The sequence below is a fragment of the Melanostigma gelatinosum genome (assembly GCF_949748355.1).
Source record: "Melanostigma gelatinosum genome assembly, chromosome: 21".
In the NCBI taxonomy this organism is placed as follows: Eukaryota; Metazoa; Chordata; class Actinopteri; order Perciformes; family Zoarcidae; genus Melanostigma; species Melanostigma gelatinosum.
In genome coordinates, this window is record NC_136654.1 from 1,328,282 (window position 1) to 1,349,476 (window position 21,195).

Below are 21,195 nucleotides of genomic sequence, written 5' to 3' on the forward strand. Positions count from 1 at the left end.
GAGATGCAGTTAGAACTTGCTTCGTGTAGAATAATTGTCATCTTTTTATGATTATTGTTTTCACAGACATTTAAAAAATGAATGCTAACTTGGCAGACCAGGCCATCAATAAAACAGGAAGAGCCTTATATGGTCACAGCCGAGATGTTGCTGTAGCTCCTCTTCCGTGTCTCTTTGCTGCCACCTGCTGGCGGCTGTGGTCGTTGCAACTTTCCAGTTTCCAGTGACTCTTTTGAAACTGTTCATCGTGCAGGTTAAAAATGAATTTGCGTGACGAACTCTTTCATCTGTCTTTGTCTTCACAGCAAGGGGTTGAAGAGTACGAGCCCCGCTTCCCCTCAAGGTAAGAACCACTTGTTTTAAAAATGTACTGAAACAAAAATCCGGTTCAATTCAGTTCCAGTTCTGACAGTTCAAGCTGAAAATCATCCAAATTGAATATGTTGACAAACACCAATATGATGCTCCACTTGGAATGTAATGGGAAGTGTTTGTGGACGGGAGCCGGTCAGGGATCGTGTCCTTTGGCTGGGCTGGTCTTCCACACACCCTCTGAATGACTGAACCAGAACTGACTTGGAAGCACGTTGAACCAGCTGCAGACGGAGAGTTGAGGGATTGGTGGTCGTTTTGTGGCAGGGAGCCTAAAGTCCAGCAGAACACGCCACAACTTATCACTTGTGTTGTTTTCTGTTTGCGTTGTGTTTGCACTTGTTTGATAGGATGCAGTCAGTGATCCGTGCTCAGTGTTTATGAATGTTAAGAGGTCCATCGCACATTGTTTCCTTTAAAAAGATCAAGATTAAGTTACAGGCATGATATCGGTTGATTTGGTTTCTGTCTTAAGCTGAAGTTGATTTAAGTTTTCTTTTTGTTCATTGATATCAAAACACTCGTGCTTTGCCCCCCCCATGCAGCTCCAGTAGTGCTTCCACCCACCCGATCCCTAATAAGCTCACCCTGCCTCAAACCCTTCCCATTCATGTCCATGTGATTGAAGCCCACCTCAGTACCGGCGGTGGTGTAAGTGGAGGGTCAGATCAGGTGGAGTTTTGTAGAGTGTGGGGTTTGTTTCTCATGTTGGGGGGTCGACGTGGTTTCTGCCTGGTTGTGTTTGCCCACCTGGAAGCCTCTCCCTCTCTTTGTCCACAGTTCCACAGAGGGCAAATTGATTTCGACAGTGTGAGGACAGACAGACGAACAGGCTCAGACTCAGCCTGACGAAGCGATAGGACAGGCACCTCGCTGATCCCGCCCCTCACCCGCCTCCTCTCACCCGCCGCCCCTCACCCGCTTCCCTGCCTCCCACTTACAGCAATACACTCTCCCTGATTCAATCAATGCAAGGAAGAGGCTTTGGTCTGTATCTCCTCCCCTCTCTGACCCCCCCCATCCTGCTCTGTGCTGTCTGATTGGCCGGGAGCCACACCGGGTCACTGGTGAAGCCTCGGCGCACCAGAACGAAGCCGACTCTGGTGCGATGGACATTTTTCCCTGAGGAAAATGTATCTTCTGCTCGTCTTTCATTTATGTACATTTCTTTTACATATTGTTGGGATTCTATGTTTCCCACCAAAGGAACCTGATTTCCACACTGGATCAGAACGACCATGTAAAGGATTTGTAAATCAGGGTGTGAGATGAATGACGTTGATCCCAAAGAGGATTTTCATGTAAAAAACAACAGCATTACAATCAATATTTTACTGGGTTGTTGAGTATTTACCAATAATTTCACCTTCTCCTGCTGTGAGGTTTTGTATTCCTCTGAGATAAGAGGCCATGCATCACGAGTAGTGAGCGTATGGAAATGTTTTAACTTACGGAGCGGAGACAATGTGATGGGAATGCTACCTGTACATAAATGTGCCACACAGAAGTGCTCGTCATAAAGTATCTATGATCGGTTCATAAAACAAATGCACCATATGAAAGTAATAATCTATATTTCTGACTTTCTGTGAACCTCCTGTAACGTTGTCAGCACCAGCCTTTGAGCTCGTCCTCGGGTGGAGGGGCACTGTGCTCCTCCCTCCATCACACACGGCTCTGAGGCGGTTTAGTGCTGAAGCCGCTGCGTGACAGAAAGTTGTGACATCATTCGCTGAAATGCTCAACGTTCGCCGGCTCCAGCGTCTTAAATGTGAGAATGTTACATCTCATTGTAGATTGAAGAACTTCGGGTCGAACACAAACAGCTTGAAGACGAGGTGGTGTTTTCTTTTAAGAGCAGTTTTCAGACTAAAATAATCTTGTTTGGGGAAAAACAATCAGCTGATTAATTTATAATGAAACTGATGCAGAGTGAGGCCGGCTGGGTTCACCATCGTTCATGCATGAAAGGAAAGACGACGGTTTGATGCCCATGATCTGAAAACGCTTTTCATTTGCAAACATTTCAAATCTTTTTCTGCACATTCATTTACATATTACAGTGCCTCTTCAGTGGGTTCAATTACTCAACTTTTTACATCAATATTATTGTCAATAACATGCTGATGAACTTGTGGATCCAGAGATTGAAATGAGGCGTCGGCGGTTGTGGCTCAGTGAAGCGTGTTTCCACTGAGCCACATGTGTCCGGGCTCCTGTTGAATCACAGCCTCTCAGCCTGCGAGGGAGGAGAGCACCTGATGTAAAAGCTCATTCTGTTGTCTTTGAGATTAACGGTTTAAACCCCCGTGAGTAAAAGCATCGTGTTTTAAATCTAGAACAGAAAGTGTCTGATTCTCTGTGTGCTCAATGAAGATGCTGGTGTGCTGGTCTGTATGTGAGTTCGTGCCGGTCTATGCTACGCTAACCGCTCTGTTGACATCTGATGTCCAATAACTAACCGGCAGAGTTGATCTTCTTCTTATTGTTGGATTCTAAATCTTATTAGTTAAAAACAAACAAACTCCTCTAAGTTCCGTCTTTACCACAGAGAGGAGGTGAACATGTCGACTCTGCACTGCTCCTTTCAGATCTCTCTTTCTTCACCAAATATCTCATGAGGTCAAGTTAAAGAGAACGAATACTTTTTTTCGGAAGCCATTTTTATAAAACAATTGTTAAGATAATTTCGTCTGACTTTCCTGAGCAGCTGTGGTACTGCAGTGTGGTTTTCGCCTCATGTTTCAGCAGTTGCGTGGCGATGGACTGTGTTTTGCATCGTAGACGTGCTTTCCTTGCTGCGTATGTGGGCGGGCTCTGCTCTCCTCCGTGTCTGGTACCCAACACTCGTCTCCCCCTCAGCTTTATTCCAGCTCTGTTCTGATGAATTTGGAAACAAATGTCTGGTGCAAACGACTGGACGCTGCCAGTGTTTCTTCTTTCTCCACTAAAGTAAGGCCACGGTATGACGGAGACGGCACACAGAGTAACTCCTGCATCAGCTGATGTGCTTTTATTTTGAAGGGTTTTGTTAAAGAATACGAAATAAAAATTGTACAAAGACGTGCATGCTTTGGGGCACTAAAAGGTTTACCACTGATAACCTCAACTGTATGGTGAGTTTCTACTCTTAAAAAGTATGAAATAAATGAATTCGGCTGATGTTTTTGGTGGTTTCTGTTCATTTGTTTTGACATCCTGAGAATAAGTTTATTCTAAGTTGGTTTGTTGAATCGGCTTTTCATTTGTCTTTAAATTGGCCTCCGAGGGCCAAATGTGTTGTTCTTCTGCTTCTTCTTCAGCTTGTAAATCAACGTTTAGAGTTTCTTCAGCAGTAAGTTAAACCACAGCTTCAAGTGCTTCTGTCAGACTGGACAGACGTCTCTCTGCTCCTCCGCTGCTCCGAACAGAAGGATGAACGTTCCTCTCCAGATAGCAAGCTGCTGATCACCCTCCTGCTGTAACACATTAACCAGAGGTTCTTCTTGCACATCTGGTGTCCCTTCTCATGTCAACATTTCTGGAACTGCGTCGGTTCCCATCATAATAACCTGCCACCGGCCTTGCTGTGTGTGTGTGTGTGTGTGTGCGTGTGTGTGTGCGTGTATGCATGTGTGTGTGCGCGAGAGTGTGTGCGTGTGTGCGAGAGAGTGTGTGTGCGTGCATGTGTGTGTGCGAGAGAGTGTGTGTGTGTTCGGTGCACAGTTACGCTGCATCCTACCTGACCTGCCATACACCCACTGGCCTGCTCTCCCTGCTGCGAGCTAAGGTACCTTCTTCAACTCCACTGTGTGTGTGTGTGTGTGTGTGTGTGTGTGTGTGTGTGCGTGTGTGTGTGTGTGCGTGTGTGTGTGTGTGTGTGTCATCACAGCATACTCATTTTATAGCGTCTGTCATTGTTTCTGTTTGCTGTTTTGTGGTTTATATGTGTGTAACAGCCTGTTTTCTTTTGAGTCCTGTGTTCTGAATTCAATATATTTGAGTCATAATTTACATGTTTACAGCAAATGTAAACTGTAAATGTCTTCGTGTAGCACTTTAACGTCAATAAATAGACAGTTATTTGAGATTCATCAGTATAATTACCATGAAGAAGGTAAACCATCATTGAGTTTGACTGGCAGCCTAAGATATATTATAGTCTGGCATTAAAAGTTATAAAATATCTATAAACCAGGAAGAAACATGCACTTGAACTTTAAAGAAGCTAAATAAATGACCCATACAGCACACACTTTAAAGTTATTTGTTTGTTGACCTGTAAATCGTAAAATATGTCTGAATACGTGATGTTGTTGTCAAACAATTTTCCTGCTTTTGGAACTCTTTTTGTAAAATGTAAATTAGAAAATACTAACCTCAGCATCTCCAAGTTGTACCTGAGTCCAGTACTTCAGTACATGTGTGACTGTACTCTCCACCGACGGTCACAGGTTGATTTCACAGCGAGGACAGAACAGACTGCTGCCTCAGACTGGAGACATTTTAAAGATCACAGTCCTCTCAAACATTAAGATTACATTAACATTAAGAGTAACATGCTTTGTTCACATCATGAATCTCACAAGGTGCTCCTTTAACATTGTGTTCATAGCAATGAAATATGCATAATGTAAGAACACACAGTTTATAGTAATTATACATCTCCCTATATGGTAGAATATACTATGTCTGTTGGTATTTGAGAAGATGCTGCCTCTCAGGGCCTGATTACGCCTGCTTCTGAGTGACCGAACCCCATCGTAAGTGACTGACCTCTGGTCCTCGGGTCCTCGGGGTCCTCGGGGTCCTCGTGCAAACATTTCCTTTTTCTATTATCAGAGAAAACTGCTTCATTGTCATGTCGGCTTTGGGTGACGTTCGGCTGCTTTTGGGTTTGTTCCATCTCCTTGATTTGTGTGTGTGAGAGGTCATGTGACCTGTGGGGCGTAATGCACATTTCAGAGAAGGTGTTGCATGTTTCAGCATCATGCTCAACCTTTGTTTTAGCATGATTCATGAGGCTTTTCTTTTTACGTCACTAATTTTGCCAAAGAAACGATGTGTTTCATCCTGTGCCTCTTTGACCTTTTATTTCGTTTGAATGATTCTTTATTTGCAGGACATTAATCCTTTGAAAAAAAGAAGCAACACGTTTTTCACTGCATTGTCTTTTTCCCTCCCAGCAATGATCCACCCATCCAGCCGGCCGTGGAGGCCCCGGCCAGACCGCCCCTTTCTGACGATGAGGAGGAGGAAGTCGAGGAAGACCTGCCTGATGAAGCTCACGATGACTCCGTGGAGAAGGCCTCGACTCCCTCGGCGGAGTACTGAGCTCGCCCTCAGTTCCAACCAGCTGCAGGCGGATCACTGCTGCATAATTGCCTCTGGCCTCAGCTGTAAAGCTCTGATTCAACCGCAGTATTATAATCGTGCTTCTATACAAATGATTATGAAGTTCACCGCAACAATTCACGCGTACAGGAATCTCTGTCGTAGTTGAGACATAATACAACGTAAATAACAGCTGGCATTGATTTATAAATGATCTTCTAGCAGGAAAGCACATTGAAAGCTAGAAGCTTTGCCACAGATTGTTTTTCTCTGAGTTGTAATTCTGTAAAGACGAGCTCACATTGATGGGTAATGGTGTCGGACAGCAGTGGAGCCGTTTGACTTTAAAACATACAAGGTGGACGATGAGCGGCTTCTGTGGACTCGGGATCTGCAGCCGGTCTGAGAAGTCGCCCGACGACATCTCTGTGCTTTTACAACACAGCTTCTTCCCCCTGCCGTGTCAACAGGAGGGCTCAGATGTTGGTAAGCTGTACACCTCATCAGGTGTTTCACCTTTCAGCCTCACCTGTTACCACTCTCCTCACCGTCGGGACTGAGATGGATCATCTACAGTACGACGAGTCAGATGTTTCAGCCGCTGATTGAGAGAAACGAATCGACCGAAAATAGACAAACATCAGCAGCATCTGTGAAATATATTTGTGCTGAGTGATCGCATCGAAACCGGTGAGCACGACTCATAGAACTGTATGCTCAACTCATTGTCTACTCACAGGAGATCCTGTGTTCTTTAATTATAGCTATAACAGTGCTAATGTCCTCAACAGTCTTCTGAAGACGTAGTCCCAATTAAAACACTTTTCTGTGGATTGTCTAGAGTTACAAGAACACTGAATGGCAGAGGTGTATATCTTTAAACCTGGATAACACATAGACACCACTACAGGTGAATCAGATGTGTCTTTTCAGAATTTAAGTGAACCTTTGCTTTAATTCCACTCCCTGCTCATCTGTCTGGTTAAAACAGACTGCTGAGTTTCAAGAGTGTAACCTTTAGTGGAAATAACGATCGAGTGAAGAAGTCCCTTCACAATTCATGAAATGAAGACGAAGGTTTGAGAAGTTGAAAGTATGTTTTCAAAATGTAAAACTCTTTTAAAACTGAACTGATCAAGATTTTAATGTACTCAAAAAATGGGCTTCATATTTAATATGTTGGCAGCGTAATGCTTTCAATTTTACAAATGTTTTGAAACTTGTTTTGCAGAAAAAGACGAAACAAAATCTCCAAACTGGTCAAATGATAAAACCTATAAAACATGAAGAGTAATGCAATACAAATATGACTGACAGTCAAACATGTATGATGTGATTTGTTGGGAAACACAGTGTCTGTTTTTCAGTTTAATTCTGAGAATAAAGAATCAAGTAATTGCCCACGTTGTGCTGGATGTCTTGTATGTGTCGCTGGGATCAGACTGATATTTGTGTCTTTCAAGATGTCTTCTGCGTCAGATCAGATGATCAAAGACTAACTTTCTTGCCTTGAATTATTTGACAACTTGCGTGACCTGTAAAGGTGATCACAACGTTGCTGTTCCACCTAACGGAGCAAACAATATTATTCATCTTTTACTTCTGTGTTTACAGTTGTATACCCATAAAGCATAGAGGGGTTGTACTGAGTATAGCATGTCGATAAAAAGTCATAAAAAGTCATAGTACAGCATGTCGAAACATGTAATAAAAAGTCATAGTATAGCATGTCGAAACATGTAATAAAAAGTCAGTGTAGCATGTCGAATAAAGTCATAAAAAGTCACAGTATAGCATGTCGAAACATGTAATAAAAAGTCATAGTATAGCATGTCGAAACATGTAATAAAAAGTCACAGTATAGCATGTCGAAACATGTAATAAAAAGTCATAGTATAGCATGTCGAAACATGTAATAAAAAGTCATAGTATAGCATGTCGAAACATGTAATAAAAAGTCATAGTATAGCATGTCGAAACATGTAATAAAAAGTCATAGTATAGCATGTCGAAACATGTAATAAAAAGTCAGTGTAGCATGTCGAATAAAGTCATAAAAAGTCACAGTATAGCATGTCAAAACATGTAATAAAAAGTCATAGTATAGCATGTCGAAACATGTAATAAAAGTCACAGTATAGCATGTCGAAACATGTAATAAAAAGTCACAGTATAGCATGTCAAAACATGTAATAAAAAGTCATAGTATAGCATGTCGAAACATGTAATAAAAAGTCACAGTATAGCATGTCGAAACATGTAATAAAAAGTCATAGTATAGCATGTCGAAACATGTAATAAAAGTCACAGTATAGCATGTCGAAACATGTAATAAAAAGTCACAGTATAGCATGTCGAAACATGTAATAAAAAGTCATAGTATAGCATGTCGAAACATGTAATAAAAAGTCACAGTATAGCATGTCAAAACATGTAATAAAAAGTCATAGTATAGCATGTCGAAACATGTAATAAAAAGTCACAGTATAGCATGTCGAAACATGTAATAAAAAGTCATAGTATAGCATGTCGAAACATGTAATAAAAGTCACAGTATAGCATGTCGAAACATGTAATAAAAAGTCACAGTATAGCATGTCGAAACATGTAATAAAAAGTCACAGTATAGCATGTCGAAACATGTAATAAAAAGTCATAGTATAGCATGTCGAAACATGTAATAAAAGTCATAGTATAGCATGTCAAAACATGTAATAAAAAGTCATAGTATAGCATGTCGAAACATGTAATAAAAGTCACAGTATAGCATGTCGAAACATGTAATAAAAAGTCATAGTATAGCATGTCGAAACATGTAATAAAAAGTCACAGTATAGCATGTCGAAACATGTAATAAAAAGTCATAGTATAGCATGTCGAAACATGTAATAAAAAGTCACAGTATAGCATGTCGAAACATGTAATAAAAATTCAGTGTAGCATGTCGAAAAAAGTCATAAAAAATCACAGTATAGCATGTCGAAAAAAGTCATAGTATAGCATGTCGATAAAAGTAATAAATCATAGTGTAGCATGTAGATAAAAATGTAATAAAAAGTCATAGTATAGCATGTCTAAATATGTAATAAAAAGTCATAGTATAGCGTGTCGAAAAATGTAATAAAAAGTCATAGTATAGCATGTCAAAAAAGGAATAAAAAGTCATAGTATAGCATGTCGAAAAATGTAATAAAAAGTCATAGTATAGCGTGTCGAAAAATGTAATAAAATGTCATAGTATAGCATGTCGAAAAATGTAATAAAAAGTCATAGTATAGCGTGTCGAAAAATGTAATAAAAAGTCATAGTATAGCGTGTCGAAAAATGTAATAAAAAGTCATAGTATAGCGTGTCGAAAAATGTAATAAAAAGTCATAGTATAGCGTGTCGAAAAATGTAATAAAAAGTCATAGTATAGCGTGTCGAAAAATGTAATAAAAAGTCATAGTATAGCGTGTCGAAAAATGTAATAAAAAGTCATAGTATAGCGTGTCGAAAAAATGTAATAAAAAGTCATAGTATAGCATGTCGAAAAATGTAATAAAAAGTTATAGTATAGCATGTCGAAAAATGTAATAAAAAGTCCTAGTATAGCGTGTCGAAAAATGTAATAAAAAGTCATAGTATAGCATGTCGAAAAATGTAATAAAAAATCATAGTATAGCGTGTCGAAAAATGTAATAAAAAATCACTGTATAGCATGTCGAAAAATGTCATAGTATAGCGTGTCGAAAAAAGTCAAAGTATAGCATGTCGAAAAATGTAATAAAAAGTCACTGTATAGCATGTCGAAAAATGTCATAGTATAGCATGTCGAAAAATGTCATAGTATAGCATGTCGAAAAATGTAATAAAAAGTCACTGTATAGCGTGTCGAAAAATGTAATAAAAAATCACTGTATAGCATGTCGAAAAATGTCATAGTATAGTGTGTCGAAAAATGTAATAAAAAGTCATAGTATAGCATGTCGAAAAAGTCATAGTATAGCATGTCGAAAAATGTCATAGTATAGCATGTCGAAAAAAAGTAATAAAAAGTCATAGTATAGCGTGTTGATAAAAATGTAATAAAAAGTCATAGTATAGCATGTCCAAAAAAGTCATAGTATAGCATGTCGAAAAATGTCATAGTATAGCGTGTCGAAAAAAGTCAAAGTATAGCATGTCGAAAAATGTCATAGTATAGCATGTCGAAAAATGTAATAAAATGTCATAGTATAGCATGTCGAAAAATGCAATAAAAAGTCAAAGTATAGCATGTCGAAAAATTTATTAAAAAGTCATAGTATAGCATGTCGAAAAATGTAATAAAAAGTCATAGTATAGCGTGTCGAAAAATGTAATAAAAAGTCATAGTATAGCGTGTCGAAAAATGTAATAAAAAGTCATAGTATAGCGTGTCGAAAAATGTAATAAAATGTTATAGTATAGCATGTCGAAAAATGCAATAAAAAGTCAGAGTATAGCGTGTCGAAAAATGTAATAAAAAGTCAAAGTATAGCATGTCGAAAAATGTAATAAAAAGTCATAGTATAGCATGTCGAAAAATGTAATAAAAAGTCATAGTATAGCATGTTGAAAAATGTAATAAAAAGTCATAGTATAGCATGTCGAAAAATGTAATAAAAAGTCATAGTATAGCGTGTCGAAAAATGCAATAAAAAGTCATAGTATAGCATGTCGAAAAATGTAATAAAAAGTTATAGTATAGCATGTCGAAAAATGTAATAAAAAGTCCTAGTATAGCGTGTCGAAAAATGTAATAAAAAATCATAGTATAGCGTGTCGAAAAATGTAATAAAAAGTCATAGTATAGCATGTCGAAAAATGTAATAAAAAATCATAGTATAGCGTGTCGAAAAATGTAATAAAAAATCACTGTATAGCATGTCGAAAAATGTCATAGTATAGCGTGTCGAAAAAAGTCAAAGTATAGCATGTCGAAAAATGTAATAAAAAATCATAGTATAGCATGTCGAAAAATGTCATAGTATAGCATGTCGAAAAATGTAATAAAAAGTCACTGTATAGCGTGTCGAAAAATGTAATAAAAAATCACTGTATAGCATGTCGAAAAATGACATAGTATAGCATGTCGAAAAATGTCATAGTATAGCATGTCGAAAAATGTAATAAAAAGTCATAGTATAGCATGTCGAAAAATGTAATAAAAAATCATAGTATAGCATGTCGAAAAATGTCATAGTATAGCATGTCGAAAAAAGTCATAGTATAGCATGTCGAAAAATGTCATAGTATAGCATGTCGAAAAATGTCATAGTATAGCATGTCGAAAAATGTCATAGTATAGCATGTCGAAAAATGTCATAGTATAGCATGTCGAAACATGTAATAAAAAATCATAGTATAGCATGTCGAAAAATGTAATAAAAAATCATAGCATAGCATGTCGAAAAATGTCATAGTATAGCATGTCGAAAAAAGTCATAGTATAGCATGTCGAAAAATGTCATAGTATAGCATGTCGAAAAATGTCATAGTATAGCATGTCGAAAAATGTCATAGTATAGCATGTCGAAACATGTAATAAAAAATCATAGTATAGCATGTCGAAAAATGTCATAGTATAGCATGTCGAAAAATATAATAAAAAGTCATAGTATAGCGTGTTGATAAAAATGTAATAAAAAGTCATAGTATAGCATGTCGAAAAAAGTCATAGTATAGCATGTCGAAAAATGTCATAGTATAGCATGTCGAAACATGTAATAAAAAGTCATAGTATAGCATGTCGAAAAAAAGTGATAAAAAGTCATAGTATAGCATGTCGAAAAATGTCATAGTATAGCATGTCGAAAAATGTAATAGTATAGCATGTCGAAACATGTAATAAAAAGTCATAGTATAGCATGTCGAAAAAAGTCATAGTATAGCATGTCGAAAAATGTCATAGTATAGCATGTCGAAAAATGTCATAGTATAGCATGTCGAAAAATGTCATAAAAAGTCATAGTATAGCATGTCGAAAAATGTCATAAAAAGTCATAGTATAGCATGTCGAAAAATGTCATAAAAAGTCATAGTATAGCATGTCGAAAAATGTCATAGTATAGCATGTCGAAACATGTAATAAAAAGTCATAGTATAGCATGTCGAAAAATGTCATAAAAAGTCATAGTATAGCATGTCGAAAAATGTCATAGTATAGCATGTCGAAACATGTAATAAAAAGTCATAGTATAGCATGTCGAAAAAAAGTGATAAAAAGTCATAGTATAGCATGTCGAAAAATGTCAAAGTATAGCATGTCGAAAAATGTCAAAGTATAGCATGTCGAAAAATGTCAAAGTATAGCATGTCGAAAAATGTCAAAGTATAGCATGTCGAAAAATGGCAAAGTATAGCATGTCGAAAAATGTCATAGTATAGCATGTCGAAAAATGTCATAAAAAGTCATAGTATAGCATGTCGAAAAATGTCATAAAAAGTCATAGTATAGCATGTCGAAAAATGTAATAAAAAGTCATAGTATAGCATGTCGAAAAAAAGTGATAAAAAGTGATAGTATAGCGTGTCGAAAAATGTCATAAAAAGTCATAGTATAGCATGTCGAAACATGTAATAAAAAGTCATAGTATAGCATGTCGAAACATGTAATAAAAAGTCATAGTATAGCATGTCGAAAAAAAGTGATAAAAAGTGATAGTATAGCGTGTCGAAAAATGTCAAAGTATAGCATGTCGAAAAATGTCATAAAAAGTCATAGTATAGCATGTCGAAAAATGTCATAAAAAGTCATAGTATAGCATGTCGAAAAATGTCATAGTATAGCATGTCGAAACATGTAATAAAAAGTCATAGTATAGCATGTCGAAAAATGTCATAGTATAGCATGTCGAAAAATGTAATAAAATGTCATAGTATAGCGTGTCGAAAAAAGTCAAAGTATAGCATGTCGAAAAATGTCATAGTATAGCATGTCGAAAAATGTAATAAAATGTCATAGTATAGCATGTCGAAAAATGCAATAAAAAGTCAAAGTATAGCATGTCGAAAAATTTATTAAAAAGTCATAGTATAGCATGTCGAAAAATGTAATAAAAAGTCATAGTATAGCATGTCGAAAAATGTAATAAAAAATCATAGTATAGCGTGTCGAAAAATGTAATAAAAAATCACTGTATAGCATGTCGAAAAATGTCATAGTATAGCGTGTCGAAAAAAGTCAAAGTATAGCATGTCGAAAAATGTAATAAAAAATCATAGTATAGCATGTCGAAAAATGTCATAGTATAGCATGTCGAAAAATGTAATAAAAAGTCACTGTATAGCGTGTCGAAAAATGTAATAAAAAATCACTGTATAGCATGTCGAAAAATGACATAGTATAGCCTGTCGAAAAATGTAATAAAAAATCATAGTATAGCATGTCGAAAAATGTCATAGTATAGCATGTCGAAAAATGTCATAGTATAGCATGTCGAAAAAAGTCATAGTATAGCATGTCGAAAAATGTCATAGTATAGCATGTCGAAAAATGTCATAGTATAGCATGTCGAAACATGTAATAAAAAATCATAGTATAGCATGTCGAAAAATGTCATAGTATAGCATGTCGAAAAATATAATAAAAAGTCATAGTATAGCGTGTTGATAAAAATGTAATAAAAAGTCATAGTATAGCATGTCGAAAAAAGTCATAGTATAGCATGTTGAAACATGTAATAAAAAGTCATAGTATAGCATGTCGAAAAAAAGTGATAAAAAGTCATAGTATAGCATGTCGAAAAATGTCATAGTATAGCATGTCGAAAAATGTAATAGTATAGCATGTCGAAACATGTAATAAAAAGTCATAGTATAGCATGTCGAAAAATGTCATAGTATAGCATGTCGAAAAATGTCATAGTATAGCATGTCGAAAAATGTCATAAAAAGTCATAGTATAGCATGTCGAAAAATGTCATAGTATAGCATGTCGAAAAATGTCATAGTATAGCATGTCGAAAAATGTCATAAAAAGTCATAGTATAGCATGTCGAAAAATGTCATAAAAAGTCATAGTATAGCATGTCGAAAAATGTCATAAAATGTCATAGTATAGCATGTCGAAAAATGTCATAGTATAGCATGTCGAAACATGTAATAAAAAGTCATAGTATAGCATGTCGAAAAATGTCATAAAAAGTCATAGTATAGCATGTCGAAAAATGTCATAGTATAGCATGTCGAAACATGTAATAAAATGTCATAGTATAGCATGTCGAAACATGTAATAAAAAGTCATAGTATAGCGTGTCGAAAAATGTCAAAGTATAGCATGTCGAAAAATGTCAAAGTATAGCATGTCGAAAAATGTCAAAGTATAGCATGTTGAAAAATGTCAATGTATAGCATGTCGAAAAATGTCAAAGTATAGCATGTCGAAAAATGTCAAAGTATAGCATGTCGAAAAATGGCAAAGTATAGCATGTCGAAAAATGTCATAGTATAGCATGTCGAAAAATGTCATAAAAAGTCATAGTATAGCATGTCGAAAAATGTCATAAAAAGTCATAGTATAGCATGTCGAAAAATGTAATAAAAAGTCATAGTATAGCATGTCGAAAAAAAGTGATAAAAAGTGATAGTATAGCGTGTCGAAAAATGTCATAAAAAGTCATAGTATAGCATGTCGAAACATGTAATAAAAAGTCATAGTATAGCATGTCGAAACATGTAATAAAAAGTCATAGTATAGCATGTCGAAAAAAAGTGATAAAAAGTGATAGTATAGCGTGTCGAAAAATGTCATAAAAAGTCATAGTATAGCATGTCGAAAAATGTCAAAGTATAGCATGTCGAAACATGTAATAAAAAGTCATAGTATAGCATGTCGAAACATGTAATAAAAAGTCATAGTATAGCATGTCGAAAAAAAGTGATAAAAAGTCATAGTATAGCGTGTCGAAAAATGTCATAAAAAGTCATAGTATAGCATGTCGAAAAATGTCATAAAAAGTCATAGTATAGCATGTCGAAAAATGTCATAGTATAGCATGTCGAAACATGTAATAAAAAGTCATAGTATAGCATGTCGAAAAAAAGTGATAAAAAGTCATAGTATAGCGTGTCGAAAAATGTCATAAAAAGTCATAGTATAGCATGTCGAAAAATGTCATAAAAAGTCATAGTATAGCATGTCGAAAAATGTAATAAAAAGTCATAGTATAGCATGTCGAAACATGTAATAGTATAGCATGTCGAAAAATGTCATAGTATAGCGTGTCGAAAAAGTCAAAGTATAGCATGTCGAAAAATGTCATAAAAAGTCATAGTATAGCATGTCGAAAAATGTCATAGTATAGCATGTCGAAACATGTAATAAAAAGTCATAGTATAGCATGTCGAAAAATGTCATAAAAAGTCATAGTATAGCATGTCGAAAAATGTCATAGTATAGCATGTCGAAACATGTAATAAAAAGTCATAGTATAGCATGTCGAAAAAAAGTGATAAAAAGTCATAGTATAGCATGTCGAAAAATGTCAAAGTATAGCATGTCGAAAAATGTCAAAGTATAGCATGTCGAAAAATGTCAAAGTATAGCATGTCGAAAAATGTCAAAGTATAGCATGTCGAAAAATGGCAAAGTATAGCATGTCGAAAAATGGCAAAGTATAGCATGTCGAAAAAAAGTGATAAAAAGTGATAGTATAGCGTGTCGAAAAATGTCATAAAAAGTCATAGTATAGCATGTCGAAAAATGTCAAAGTATAGCATGTCGAAAAATGTCATAAAAAGTCATAGTATAGCATGTCGAAAAATGTCATAAAAAGTCATAGTATAGCATGTCGAAAAATGTCATAGTATAGCATGTCGAAACATGTAATAAAAAGTCATAGTATAGCATGTCGAAACATGTAATAAAAAGTCATAGTATAGCATGTCGAAAAAAAGTGATAAAAAGTCATAGTATAGCGTGTCGAAAAATGTCATAAAAAGTCATAGTATAGCATGTCGAAAAATGTCATAAAAAGTCATAGTATAGCATGTCGAAAAATGTCATAGTATAGCATGTCGAAACATGTAATAAAAAGTCATAGTATAGCATGTCGAAAAAAAGTGATAAAAAGTCATAGTATAGCGTGTCGAAAAATGTCATAAAAAGTCATAGTATAGCATGTCGAAAAATGTCATAAAAAGTCATAGTATAGCGTGTCGAAAAATGTCATAGTATAGCATGTCGAAAAATGTCATAAAAAGTCATAGTATAGCATGTCGAAAAATGTCATAGTATAGCATGTCGAAAAATGTCATAAAAAGTCATAGTATAGCATGTCGAAAAAAAGTGATAAAAAGTCATAGTATAGCGTGTCGAAAAATGTCATAGTATAGCATGTCGAAAAATGTCAAAGTATAGCATGTCGAAAAATGTCATAAAAAGTCATAGTATAGCATGTCGAAAAATGTCATAAAAAGTCATAGTATAGCATGTCGAAAAATGTAATAAAAAGTCATAGTATAGCATGTCGAAACATGTAATAGTATAGCATGTCGAAAAATGTCATAGTATAGCGTGTCGAAAAAGTCAAAGTATAGCATGTCGAAAAATGTCATAAAAAGTCATAGTATAGCATGTCGAAAAATGTCATAGTATAGCATGTCGAAACATGTAATAAAAAGTCATAGTATAGCATGTCGAAAAATGTCATAAAAAGTCATAGTATAGCATGTCGAAAAATGTCATAGTATAGCATGTCGAAACATGTAATAAAAAGTCATAGTATAGCATGTCGAAAAAAAGTGATAAAAAGTCATAGTATAGCATGTCGAAAAATGTCAAAGTATAGCATGTCGAAAAATGTCAAAGTATAGCATGTCGAAAAATGTCAAAGTATAGCATGTCGAAAAATGTCAAAGTATAGCATGTCGAAAAATGGCAAAGTATAGCATGTCGAAAAATGGCAAAGTATAGCATGTCGAAAAATGTCATAGTATAGCATGTCGAAAAATGTCAAAGTATAGCATGTCGAAAAATGTCATAAAAAGTCATAGTATAGCATGTCGAAAGATGTCATAGTATAGCATGTCGAAAAATATAATAAAAAGTCATAGTATAGCGTGTTGATAAAAATGTAATAAAAAGTCATAGTATAGCATGTCGAAAGATGTCATAAAAAGTCATAGTATAGCATGTCGAAACATGTAATAGTATAGCATGTCGAAAAATGTCATAGTATAGCATGTCGAAAAATGTCAAAGTATAGCATGTCGAAAAATGTCATAAAAAGTCATAGTATAGCATGTCGAAAAATGTCATAAAAAGTCATAGTATAGCATGTCGAAAGATGTCATAAAAAGTCATAGTATAGCATGTCGAAACATGTAATAGTATAGCATGTCGAAAAATGTCATAGTATAGCGTGTCGAAAAAGTCAAAGTATAGCATGTCGAAAAATGTCATAAAAAGTCATAGTATAGCATGTCGAAAAAAGTCATAGTATAGCATGTCGAAAAATGTCATAGTATAGCATGTCGAAAAAAGTCATAGTATAGCATGTCGAAAAATGTCATAGTATAGCATGTCGAAAAATGTCATAGTATAGCATGTCGAAAAATGTCATAGTATAGCATGTCGAAAAATGTCATAGTATAGCATGTCGAAAAATGTCATAGTATAGCGTGTCGAAAAAGTCAAAGTATAGCATGTCGAAAAATGTCATAGTATAGCGTGTCGAAACATGTAATAAAAAGTCATAGTATAGCATGTCGAAACATGTAATAAAAAGTCACAGTATAGCATCAACGTGCATATAGGCACAGCTACGGGAGCAATGTTTGGGTCAAGTGGGTATTGAACCACCGATCCTCTAACTGAAGGACGAGCCTGCTCCCCACTTAACCACAGTAGTCTACAGTACAGTATAGAATCGGAAAAAGCATGTTTGATAGCATATTTTTTTTATTTCATTTCGAAAATGAAGAGTTCGGTATTTACCCACATTGTATTTTACATCTTTTATGTAATGCTGTGATCAAACACGTCTTTGCTGTCAGATCAGGTGATCAAAGTCATACATTCTTGCCTCCACCTGACGGCACCAACAATAATCTTAATCTTTTACTTTTTTAGTTGATGGAAGACTCTTCGGGCTCTCATTGTCGGCTCACATTGGAATCTGATCCCAGTCTGAAGCTAGATTTACAAACACAAATCAAATGTTTCCACCACTTTCCAATCTTTTGTTTGTAAGTGATTTTCCTTAAAACGTCAAGAATAAATAAATTAAGACAAAACTAAACCACATAAAAGACGCCAGAGTGAACGCTGTTCTCTCCATGTGTGAGCACAAAATGATCTTTGTTAAAATAAAAACATCAGTAGATATCTTACGATGTCTAAAACAGACTTTATTTATATTTAATAGAAGGTACAGAAAGTAATGATGTGACCAGGTCAGTGTGGGGGGGGGGGGCACATGTTACCGACAGTATCGCAAACCAAAACCTTTGTGATTCATTTTACGACCAGGCCAGAGCTGCTTTAACGTTCCTCCTCTCCGTCTCCATTTTGGGGTAAAAACAACAGCGACTGTTGCCCCTGAATCAACAACACAACATCTCTTTGGCAACAATCAAACATGAGACATTTAACCTTCCCTCCTATACAGGTACAGTACATCAATACTCTTAAAAGTATTCTTGTCGAGATACAAAAATATGACGGACAGCTGTGTAGATGGTGCTGTGCTTAACTGTTACAGAATATTTGAAAGGAGGCAAGCAGCAGCTCATCAACCGCCCTCACATCTACACACACAGAGAGCAAAGCAACAGCTCATGATCATGGCGTCAGCCCTCGATTGCCCTTCAACACTGAATTGATTTGTTTTTTTTATATTTCAGCTTTCAAGTGCTGTTGAATCTCATTCTGTTAGCGGTTCAACGTGACGCTCAGATCTGTCTTCTTGTTTTAACCCGAATGATAAGGAGTTAGAAGAACCAGAAAAGGTTCTTCGGTTCAGCTTAATACCGGCATCATCGCACAAAACGGATGAAATGAAGCTCAGTGGAGCCAATATACAGCGAGTGACAGTCACCGTAAAGCCAGACAGCTGTCCTCATTTCTCTCCCAAACATAACACAGAAGCTGAGCAGGAGCTGAGCAGGAGCTGAGCAGGAGCTGAGCAGGAGCTGAGCAGGAGCTGAGCAGGAGCTGAGCAGGAGCTGAGCAGGAGCTGAGCAGGAGCTGAGCAGGAGCTGAGCAGGAGCTGAGCAGGAGCTGAGCAGAAGCTGAGCAGAAGCTGAGCAGAAGCTGAGCAGAAGCTGAGCAGAAGCTGAGCAGAAGCTGAGCAGAAGCTGAGCAGAAGCTGAGCAGAAGCTGAGCAGAAGCTGAGCAACACTGGATGTATGTTCAGACTCATGAGCAGGCAAACATATAAGTCAACAGCCTTTTAAATACTGTTGTGCATGTTTGTCTTTTGAAACATTGGCCGATAGGGTTGGGCAATATGATGATATGAACCAGGGTATCTGTCCCTCTGATACCTCTGCTCGTATTAGGCCTTTGTCAATATTGCTGCAAATAAATACGAGTATTACTGCATCCGGATCTGTGCATCAATGTGATGACGAACCGTGATTTGCCAGGTGTTATTTGATAATGATGTGTCCACTATCAGGATACAATATTATCTATATTGTGATGAAGACTGCATCCACATTGCCCGCCCGTATCGGCCCATGTCGTTATTAGAGAACTCGTGTCTCTATGTAGCAGTCCAGACATGGGAGGGATTTCCCTGTCTCTGCTCCAAAACAACACACAACGGCCCCTTTATGTCTCGAAGCAATAGATTCCTATAGATACGTGAAACCATGCATTGCTTCAATTGAACAACCTGTTCAGCCTTCAACAAGCATTACATCTGACAGGACTTCCTGTCACTGTAGTGACAATGTTGTGCCGGATGTTTACAACAAAGAGGGATTGGTCGTGATGGCGGTGCTGGCACTCAGTTTGGTAGAGAGAATGAGCCACGTATTCATGTAAAACAGTACAGTAGTGGTCCTGATACAAAAGAAAGAGTCACAAAATATCACATTGTCCAGGTTCAATCAGCTGTTTCCACACAAACAAAACATTCTGCAACCAAACGTGAGCCATGGGAATTCCCTTTCCTTCTTTCACGCTCGCATGTCCTTTGTCTCTGGATGAAGTCAAATATTAACAATATATTACTTGTGATACCTAAAGGATTCTCGTTGATAGTTATTAAGACAAGTTAAGCAGTTTCCTACAAAGCACACAGTCTGTGGAGCTGTGCAGGCTCCTTCAACGAGCCGATCCTCTGATGACGTCTTTAACGTGGTTCCACTCTCAGGAATGCTTCCCGTCATACATTAAGAGGAGAAAGAGGTGGAAAATGAGATGTTTTTCAAAGGTCTGTCCTTCCTTTGTGTCTCTTTGATCTGAAAAATATGCACCGTTCAAAGTTCCCCCGCTTTCACAGATTATGTACATCATACATACAGTATATATTAATATTCTGTAAAGTGTATATATTAACCATTCTCTTTTCAGTACTCTAAACAGCTCAGGTCAGTAAGACAGACCTTTCAAAGTGTCGACGGGCGATAAGAGGCACTGTCCTGTGTTTCTAAAACCTGACGTTAAAAGATAAAGTAGAAGTCATGCTAGCAGGCCAAGTGTTGGTCACGGAGAGGCAGTAAGTATCCACGGCTCCTTATTCTTTGTCCCCATCCTCGCTGCTTCCTGCAAAAGACAGAAGGAGGAACAGACGATCAACGAACACAAGGGCCTCGAGGCATCTGGCTCCTCCACGATGTTGGCAGAGTTCTATGAAATTTGGCCAGAAACTTTATTAACTAATCAGCACGGTACGTAGGTTTTACTGTAGATCAGTCGTAGCAAACAACTACATCTTTAATGGGCCAGTTTGTAAAACTGGGATCAAGTCTAACACAAGATAAAGAAGGTTTTTAAAAACCATGTTAGCTGAAACATGCACATGATTCATTCATCTAGCTTTAGATTACAGTTACTCCAAAAGTCAAAGGCTTCAAATTAAACCTCAAAGGAACCATGTTCATCTCAGTCTCAGAGAACTAAACATTTGTTATGTGTGAGAGTCAAATCAGTCAAAAGTCACATCATATTTAAAACAATCCCGTCTGTTATGAGGAACGATGACGCGACCCACCTCCTGCGGAGTCCATGTCAGAGTCGGAGATGTGAGTGATGGAGAAGCGAGACACGCTGGAGGGGGAGACAGTGAAGCGGGAGAACTGTGCGACTGGTTTGGGGTCCGGAGCTTTGGGGATGAAGCGGGGGGGAGGGGAGTCAGACGCCACTGAGGATGTTGGCAGAGGGAGCAGGGGGAAGTCGTCCTCCCACTCATATCCTGCACCTGAGAGCAGACCACAATAAGATATTTAAGTATTTATTTAGATATTTAGATCTTGTCTTTTATTGAAGAATTGAATATTTGCCAACTCAATGAGTTGTCTTGATGCTGAAGAACAGATTGATCCTCTCTGTATTTG

The 21,195-nt window shown here is 36.8% G+C and overlaps 2 protein-coding genes across 8 annotated transcripts in view; one reads left to right on the forward strand and one right to left on the reverse strand.

The window, feature by feature from the left end:
• The window catches only part of baiap2b (BAR/IMD domain containing adaptor protein 2b), a 58,559-nt gene extending 51,473 nt beyond the window's left edge, over positions 1 to 7,086 (forward strand). For 3 of the 5 annotated variants that reach the window (XM_079293456.1, XM_079293458.1, XM_079293460.1), the window contains 3 exons: positions 306 to 343; positions 918 to 1,023; positions 1,153 to 3,534. In XM_079293456.1, coding sequence (XP_079149582.1) covers positions 306 to 343; positions 918 to 1,023; positions 1,153 to 1,221 — 213 coding nt within the window. In that variant the 3' untranslated portion in view covers positions 1,222 to 3,534. Of the gene's footprint in view, positions 1 to 305; positions 344 to 917; positions 1,024 to 1,152; positions 3,535 to 5,537 lie in introns of those variants that run through there. The other 2 variants (XM_079293457.1, XM_079293459.1) reach the window with 2 other exon arrangements.
• Positions 7,087 to 17,572: 10,486 nt separating this feature from the next.
• aatkb (apoptosis-associated tyrosine kinase b) overlaps positions 17,573 to 21,195 on the reverse strand; it is a gene marked incomplete at its 5' end in the record, with an annotated part of 53,354 nt that continues 49,731 nt past the window's right edge. For all 3 annotated transcript variants that reach the window (XM_079292960.1, XM_079292958.1, XM_079292959.1), the window contains 2 exons: positions 17,573 to 20,404; positions 20,853 to 21,059. In XM_079292960.1, coding sequence (XP_079149086.1) covers positions 20,376 to 20,404; positions 20,853 to 21,059 — 236 coding nt within the window. In that variant the 3' untranslated portion in view covers positions 17,573 to 20,375. The remainder of the gene's footprint in view (positions 20,405 to 20,852; positions 21,060 to 21,195) is intronic.